The following is a 9281-nucleotide window of genomic DNA, read 5'->3' on the forward strand; positions in this document are numbered from 1 at the left end:
TGTACTGGGGGGATTGGGGAGAAAAAGCAAAAAATAAAAATAAAAAAAGAAGATTGGCAACAGTTGTTAGCTCAGGTGCCAATCTTTAAAAAAAAAACAGAAGCTCTTAAAAAAAAAAATCACCTTGATATTTATCACAGCTTTAATCGTAATCACCAAAAACTGGAAACAACCTAAATATCCATAAACAGGTGAATGGATACGCAAATTGTAGTCTATCCATACTTTGGAATACTACTGGGCAATAAAAAGAAACGGACTAACCGGAATGTTCAACAACACGAATGAGTCTCAAAAGTAGTGCGAGAGGCCAGACTCAAATGGTCACACACTGTATATTCCATTTCTTACAGAAATCACATCAGCAGCTGCCAGGGGTTGGGGGTAAGGAAAGAAGACTGGCTACATGAGCAAACTTTCTGGAGTGATGGAAATGTTGTATATCTTAATTGTGGTGGTAGTTACAGGACCACATACATTTGTCAAAACTCATTAAATTGTACACTTAAAGAGGTGAATTTTGGGGGGCTGGCCCCATTGCCGAGTGGTTAAGTTTGTGCGCTCTGCTTTGGCAGCCCAGGGTTTCTCCAGTTCGGATCCTGGGTGTAGACATGGCACCACTCATCAGGCCGTGCTGAGGTAGTGTCCCACATGCCACAATTAGAAGGACACATAACTAAAAATATACAACTATGTACTCAGGGGCTTTGGGGAGAAAAAGGAAAAATAAAATCTTTAAAAACATAAAAACAAAAAAAGAGGTGAATTTTATTGTACATTAATTATTCCTCAATAAACCTAGATTAAAAAAATCACTCTGTGTGGAGGATGGATTGGAAAGGGGCAAGAAGCTGGGGTACAGGGAGAGTGGTCCCAGGGTATGTCCAGCTACTTTGGACATATTGAGTTTGAGATCTCTCACAGACGCCAAAGTGGAGACATTAGGAAGATAGTTGCTATGAGTCCACAGTTCCTATCTTCATCAGAATAGTCACACTCTGTTATATTTTTGCACTTACTGTTGAGTTAGACTTGTTAACTGCACATTCCGCCATCTTACCTCTCTTTGAGAATGGAAACTATTTAACCTCCACTGCACTTTCCAATATCGACCATAGTCACCACCCATAAGTAGCTATTTAGGTAGCAATTAATTAAAATTTAATTAAACTAAAAATACAGTATCTCGATTGCACTAGCCCCATTTCAAGTGTTCAATGGCCATATTTCCATCATCGCAGAAAATTCTACTGGATGGTGCTGCTTTAGAAGAGAGATGCTCTAGAAGAGCACCTCTAAGTTTTTGTACAGTGTCAACACTCACTGATTCCAAGGACCTCTTCAGAGCAGTTCCCAAGCAGCACAGGTTCTTCACTATTAATCAATGACAGTAACATCTCAAGGCATCGTTTTAAAAGTAAATCATGCTTGCATAAACTGTAAAAAAGAGTTTCGCCTTTCAGGCTAGGGTTTTTCTCTGAAAAATCTAAAAGCTTTAATTTTTTAAAATGATTTTTAAAAGGGGCAGGGTGTTTTCAAAAGTTTATTTCAGAAAGACAATATGAGGAGTTTTAACTTTTTCTTTCTACATTAATAAAATCAATAACAAAATGGGTTCGCATGCCCCCCAGTTACCACCAGAATCAACGACAAAACCATGCTAATTCACACTAAAATGTACCCTACCAACTGAACAGAAAAATCAGAAAGAAAAACAGAAACTCCTGCAAGGCAGTTAAACTACCCAATTTACTTCCTTCTCTTCCTAAGACAACCGCTGTTGAGGTTTAATTATTTTGAAACTACTTCATAGCATCCTAATATATGTGTCAGCACCCTCTCTGCAGGTCCCTTCAATTATATCTCTATAGTGAAGTAGAGGTGAGACTGCCTGGCAGTCTGTGAGAATTAAAGGGTTTGTAGATTAGTAGCTTTCAAATTAGCAGGCTCAGAGGTACAAGACATGATTCTGTTCTTAGTCCCCAGTGAAAGCAATTAACAAGAAGGGTAAGATGAGGATGGTTCTTTTCCCCTAGGAGTCTGGCACCTCCCTTGGGAAAGGAGGCCTCCTAGAGACACCGTGCTGACAGTGCAAAGTGTTTTGGGATCCTTTAATCTAAATGCTGCTACTCAAATTCCCCATGGGGACTATGTATCAGTGGGCACCATAAAGCAAACTGGTGGGTGGCTCCTCCACTCATTAATCTTTATGGCAAAAGACAAGATGGGGTTTTAAAAAGAAAAAAACACATCACCTCCCTGTGGTAATCCACATTTCCTTTCAGTATAAATCATCTGAGTGCTGACACAGTGCCTGGCACAGTGTGCACCTGGCAGGAGCTCAATATATCCTTATTGAATAAATGAGTGAATGAAAGCCTGGCACACAGAAGGTGCAGTCATGCATTGCTTAACAATGGGGATATGTTCTGAGAAATACGTCATTAGGCAATTTTGTAGTTGTGCAAACATCATAGGTATACGGAAGGGAAATAAAATTTGCCACCTTAAAATGTTTCTCCTTGAAACCAGCTGAGAGTTAGCCATTGATGATTAAGTAGCTAGGAGCTAAAGTTTTTTTTCTTTTTGCAACTACTGATTATCTCTTTTAGCTGTTTAACCTACGCACTGTTAACTGTGCTGTTTAGGCAATATGCTACCTGACTCCCACTAGGTTCCTACAGATAACATCTCCCCGGAGTCTGGGTCACTATGATAATGAGTGTGTGAGCTGTTTTTCAGGAATTAGAACCCCTTTGTCCACTCCAGGCCAGGTGAGATCACCAACTCATCAAGTGGGCCCATGCAGATGTCCAATAGGTGACCTTTTGATGTCAAGAGGCTAAAAACTCCATCCTCAGATCATGCTCACGCCACAACTTTGTGAACAAGCATCCTATGAAGACGCATGGAGTCTGATCACGCTTGTGCAGATCTTCAATGACCTCACCTCTCCTCACCTCCAATCTTCTATCTCCACACTGCAGACCACCTTACCCCCCTATCCCATAAATATCCCTGAGTCCCTATTTTTGGGGAAGTGGATTTGAGACTCATGCTCTCGCTTCCTTGCATGGCTGCCTTGTGATTAAAAGCTCTCTCTGCTGCAATCTCGTCATCTTGGTGTTTAGCTTTCCTGGCAGCAGGCAAAAATGAAGCTGGACTGGTAACACCTTTAACATGAAGATTATTTTAGGCTGATTTTTTTTTTTTTTGAGGAAGATTAGCCCTGAGCTAACATCCACCAATCCTCCCCTTTTTGCTGAGGCCCCAGGCTGATTCTTTTAAACAGGCCTTCTGCCCCCTTCTCCTTCTCTTCTCCCTCTGGTATATCTATAATCCTTATGTTGCATCTCCTAATTGAGTAAGATAATTCTCGGAGAGTTTCTTCATTTCTTTTTAGTCTTAGTTCTCTCTCCTCCTCTGTCTGCAGCCTTTCTATATTCCTATCCTCCAAATTGCTAATTCTGTCCTCCATATTATCGACGCTACTGTTCAGAGAGTCCAGATTTTTCTTAATCTCCTCCACTGCGTTCTTCATATCCAGTATTTTAATTGGTTCTTCTTTATAGTGTCAAGCTCTTTTGTGACATAGCTCCTGAACTCATTGAGTTGTCTATCTGAATTCTCTTTTAACTCGTTGAGTTTTTTAATAATGGCAGTTTTGAAATCATTGTCATTTAGGTTATAGATTTCATTGTCTTTGGGTTTGTTTTCTGGGTGCTTATCATTTTCGTTCTGTTCTGGAGATTTAATATATTTTTTCATACTGCTTGATGGCGTGGATTTGTGCCTCCACATAGAGATAGAGTTTAGTCGCTGTTTCCACTTGTTGCTACTGGTGTGTGTGTGGGGGGGGGCAGCTGTTTAGACTGCACCAACCAGGAACCCTGTCAGCTGTTACTGACTGGACCTGGACCCCTCCTCGTAGTCACAGTGGTCCTGTGGGGTCCCTCGTCGGTTGTGGGGGCAATTGCAAGGGGGCCTCAGGCTGCTGGTGCCTACTTTTGCAGCCCACTTAGATGCACTCCCTCCTTGGGGTCTGCAGCAGTGTTATGGGCTTTCCCAGCAGCCAGGAGCAGGATGACCTACAATCGCAGCTTTGTCACTGACAGAGCCCACAAGATCACACTTGTCCACTATAGGTCCCAGCAGAGCTATGGGTATCTTCTGCAGTCTGTCATTAGCTCACCTAGCTGTGCTACTTTTGCCCCAGGGTCTTCCCGCCTTGCAACTGCCAGTCGGGACCTCTCCACTAGTGCTGTGCAGAGGCTTTCGCTGAGGCTGCTGTAGGAACCTGCAGTTCCCCCTCGGGCCACATAGCCATTTCACCAGAGCTCCACTCCCAGGCTGATTCTTTTTAAGAAACAAAAGACTCAAAAAGTTTTTCTTGGGGCCAGGGTGCTCGCATAGCGGTTAGGTTCTCATGCTCTGCTTTGGTGACCTGGGATTCACAGGTTCGGATCCCAGGCACGGACCTACACACCGTTCATTAAGCCATGCTGTGATGGCATCCCACACACAAGGTAGAGGAAGATCGGCACAGATGTTAGCTCAGGGACCATATTCCTCACAAAAAAAAGAAGAAAGTTTTTCTTGTTACCTCCCCCTTACCCGCCTAAAACAATCAGATAAAAAAAACATATCTCCAGGGGGCTGGCCCAGTGGCGCAGCGGTTAAGTTTGCCCATTCCACTTCGGCAGCCTGGGGTTTGCCGGTTCGGATCCCGGGTGCAGACATGGCACCGCTTAGCAAGCCAGCTGTGGCAGGTGTTCCACATATAGGAAAAAGGTAGAGGAAGATGGGCACAGATGTTAGCTCAGGGCCAGTCTTCCTCAGCAAAAAGAGGAGGATTGGCAGAAGATGTTAGCTCAGGGCTAATCTTCCTCAAAAAAAAAAAAAAAACACGCAAAAATCTGTCTCCAGAAGTGAGCTATCACCTTAGCATAACATGAAGTAGGTGGTGGGCAGAGAGGAACCTAGAGAAGCCTGTTTGTTGGGCTCCCTCTGTGTTCTTCTGTTTCTGTGTGGCCAAACACTTGCTTTCCAAATATTTTCTCCTTTTCACCTACCTGTGAATTGCCTTCCTTCCGTTTGAAATTCCCAACTCTCCCCACTCCCAACATCTTCTTTTTTGTCTCTAGCAGAGGATGGTATTTAAGGTGAGGGCTTCAGGCATTTTGGTAAGTTACTTGGTTACCCTGAGTTCCTCCCATGTATATGTTAGTAAACTTCTGTTTTTCTCCTGCTCATCTGTCTCATGTCAATTCAGTTCTTAGACTAGCCAGCAGAGCCTAGAAGGGTAGAGGAAAACTTCTTCCCCTAAAGTACTTAACACAAACCTAGATGGTACAGCCTTTTACACACCGAGACTATATGGAATAAATCCTATGGGACGACCATCATATACGCAGTCTGTTGTTGACTGAAACATCATTATGTGGCACATGACTGTGTTCCATAAATATTTGTTGAATAAATGAAGAGAATCAGACAATCACCAAGACCCTGTCCTAGGTGCTGGAGAAGGGGGGACACAATATTTACTGCAGAACATCTGTATAACAGATTCATACAGTATGAAGCAAGGTAGCGTAATGAGCCCAACAAGGGCTCTGGCGCCAGACGCTGTGTTCAAATGCCAACGCAGCCACATAATGGGAGGCCCTGGTCAAGTCACTTGGGATCAGCCAAACTGAGATCAGCTTCCTTGTTTGGGAAAAAAAGGATAACATCTACTTATCTTGTATGGTTCTTTCATGAATTAGAAAAATAAAATTTAGATAAATCACTTAGCACAAGGCCTGGCATATGGAAGATACAAAACGGAAAAATGGTAAAAGCCCCTAGTAAAAGTGTTAACGTTCCCTCAGGCTTTCTACGTGCCCCTCATTGTACCACACAATCCAAACGTATGACTTCATAAAATTCTCACGCCAACCCTATGAGGTAGGTACGATTCGCACCTTCTACATGTAAGAAAAGGGATGCGCAGAGCGTGATTACAGGCTACGGGGCTGAGCTGGGATTCGAACCCAGGCAATACGTACAGTGCACACTCCTATTTCACTATACGGTATTTTCCAGTATTCTAGCATCAACAACCACTTCAAAGCTTAGGCGCTGAAACACGCACTTTGCATGAAATTGTTTTATCGAATCCACCCCAAAATCCTGTGAGGCAGGATGAAGGCCACACAGCTGAGGCTCAGAGAAGTTCTGCGACTTGCGCCAAGCGCAGCCCCTGGCCTCGGGGAGCAAATACCCCCTCGGTCACCCCGCTGGCCGTGGAAAGCCTCCCCTCGGCAGTCACTCGCGCGCGGTCTCTGCGCTTCAGTGCCCCAAGGCAGACCCCACTCAGCGTACCTCCGCGGGGAACCCCAAAACTCCGTCCGTGCCCGCCCCAACTGCCCCCAACGGTCATCAAGGTTCCACTTGCCCACTCGGGTCTGACAGCTCCAGGTCACCCCCTCTCCCGCCCCCCCAACACGGGCTGGGGGGTCGCCCTGCCAAACCCGCAACAAACCCGGCAGCGTGGGGGAGGGGAAAGCGGAGGGCGCATGCCCAGAAGGCTCCCTTTGGCCCCCAGCTCACCTGGGAGTCGCGGAACTCCACTACCACGTTCTCGCTGCTCCATCGCGATGCCATCTGCCGCGCCCCACCGCCCGGGCCTTAAGACGGCACCTTCCCGCCCCCGACACCCAGTTCCGAGGCTCGGTGAGCCCCACGCAGCCCGCGTCAGATCGGCCACGCCCCGTGCCCCGCTTCCGCCTGACCGCAAACCACTGGCTGACCCAAACACCGACTCCGCCCCCTCTTCCCAGTTCTTCCAATTGTGGCAGGGCTCCTGCCCCCAAAACAGGCACGCCCCCTTCACCTCCGTCACTCGGCTAGAGTCACCCAAGCTCCTCAAGGCTGCCGACACACGCCCCAAGCCGCAAGCTCTGCCGGGAGTTGTAGTCCATGGTTGAGCAGCGCGTGGGTAAGCCAGGGAGAGCTCGCGAGTCAGGATTTGGCTCAGGGGAGGTGCCTGTTGTCCTCCCTGTGTCCTCGCTGGTGTCCCTGTCAAGGTCTAGGCCGTCTACATACCAAAACCCACATTCGTGTACACCAAACGTTACCTCTTTCCCTGAGGCCTGCCATAAAAGCATTGAAAAGCCTGAATGCGCCATTTATAGTTTCATACAGTACAGCAGCACCTGCCAAAGTGTCCAGAAACCCCAGGGGGCTCCACCACCCTTTCAGAAGGGTCTCCGAAGGCAACAATTTTCATAATCCTACTAAGAAGTTATTTGCCTTTTTCACTTTCTCTCACCAGCATGCGGTAGAGTTTTCCAGAGGCTTCATGGTATATATTGCAACAAATTGAACATAGAAGCTGGTGTGAGAATCCAGCAGTTTTCTATTAAGCTAGACATTAAAGAGATTTGCCACTCTTCCTACTAAAATTTTTTGTTTTGGAAAATATAGTTATTTGCCATTTACAAGATGTGTTATTGTTAATGTGCATTGATGTTTAAATGAAATAACTAAGAAATACTTTTTTTAATTCTCAGTTTTGATTTCTAAATAACTATTGATAGTAACTACTATCAGTAGATATAGCCCACATAAAAGTTTCTGGAGGGTCTTCAATAATTTTTAAGAGTGTAAAGCCCTGTTTGAGGAAAGCATCCTAGGAGCTTCTTTGAAAAACAAAGGTTTGTGAGAGAGGCACTAACATTCTGCTTCTGGACTGTTTTCTGACCTTTTCAATCTACAGATCCTGGAGTTGAGCTACAACATCCAACTGGATTTCCAGCCTCCAGCCAGCCCTGCTCTCTTTGGACTAGCCAGCCCCACCCTCAAATTGACCACCATGAGCCAATTCCTTAATCCATCCTGTTGCCACTGTTTCTCCTGACTAATAGGGATTTCATACAATTCAGTGATTTCTTTTTTTTTTTTTTTTCCGTATGCTGACAAAAAGACTCCTTAGTTTGTCTGAAGTTTGAAGTCCAGGGCAGATTCTGTCAGCAACCAAGGACCTCAGTTAGTCCTGAAAAGATTTTTCCCAAAGTTTTACATGTGTCTTCCTGTCCCTCTAGCATTTACTTGTGACACTAAATGTAAATGTATATAGGCCAGTTTTACCACCCCTAGATTCTCTAATTGTTTAATATATTCTATAATGTCTAATATAGCACAATTTTGAAATAATCCATCCATTTATCTTTACATTTCAAAAATTTGGTCATAAGATCAGCATATACTTAAGCAATTTAATGATGAAATTTAATAAAAGTACAATAAAACGTGAAAACTGCCTACCCTCTCCCCCCAAAAAAGAGTGTAAAAGGGTCCTGAGATCAAAAAGTTTGAGAACCACTTTGCTAGCATGGTGAGTAGGGATTAAGTTCTCTCCTTCGGTCACAACCTCTCAAATCTTGGCTTAACTGGCTTAGTCTCAGTTTCTTTATAGAAAAGGGAAATGACCTACTTAGTTTGCTTGTTGTAAGGAATGAAGCACAGGGCCTGGAATGTAGTCAATATTCAAGTGCAAACCATTTTTATTGTTGTTAATGTTACTACTGTTTCTAGGTAAGAATCATTGCATGAGTAGAGAGAAGAAGGTTTCCCTTCCCTCCTGGAATGCTGGATGTAATGGAGAAGACAGACTTGTCAACAGGTTGGAGTGACCAACTGGTCCCAGGAAATCCTTCAGTCCACACAAACCGGGACACTTGGTCACTGTACAACAGGTATACACTTGGCAGAATGAATTGCGTTTTTAAAAGACTTGCAAGCAATGTGCCAGGAGAGGACAGACTAAATGGGGGACCTGAAATGGCATCCTGAGAACGTGATATTTGAGCTTTTACTAATAATATTAGGATTTTGATAGAGTACACTATCAAAAAAATACTTCAGTATTAAAAGTGGGATCAAAGACCCCGAAGTGTGAAGAGCAGGATGCATTCCAAAGACATGAAGCAGTTTCCCAACTATCACTCATGGCTCTGTGCTTCTTTCTTTCTTTCGAAATACATAGCACAATTTGTAATTCCATTTTTATTTGTTTATTTAATTATCAAGCTTCAGGAGGACAGGGACCGAGTCTGTTTTATTCGGCCCTGCATGGTGACTGCACATACAAGGCGCTCCATGAATACTTGTCCAGCGAATGAATGAGGAAAGCATATGAAGTCATGCCCTGCAGAGTGCTGTTGAGGTCAAAAGGATGCCTTTGGTGAAACCAAAAGTAATTTTGGTAACTGTTCAAGGTCTTCACTTATAATTGT

General features: G+C 44.3%; 1 protein-coding gene across 2 annotated transcripts in view; it reads right to left on the reverse strand.

The window, feature by feature from the left end:
* The window catches only part of WDR59 (WD repeat domain 59), an 84032-nt gene extending 77290 nt beyond the window's left edge, over nt 1-6742 (reverse strand). For both annotated transcript variants that reach the window (XM_046682272.1, XM_046682273.1), the window contains exon 1: nt 6595-6742. In XM_046682272.1, coding sequence (XP_046538228.1) covers nt 6595-6648 — 54 coding nt within the window. In that variant the 5' untranslated portion in view covers nt 6649-6742. The remainder of the gene's footprint in view (nt 1-6594) is intronic.
* Between the last annotated feature and the right edge of the window lie 2539 nt (nt 6743-9281).

This window comes from Equus quagga, chromosome 13, assembly GCF_021613505.1.
Source record: "Equus quagga isolate Etosha38 chromosome 13, UCLA_HA_Equagga_1.0, whole genome shotgun sequence".
NCBI classification, from domain to species: Eukaryota; Metazoa; Chordata; class Mammalia; order Perissodactyla; family Equidae; genus Equus; species Equus quagga.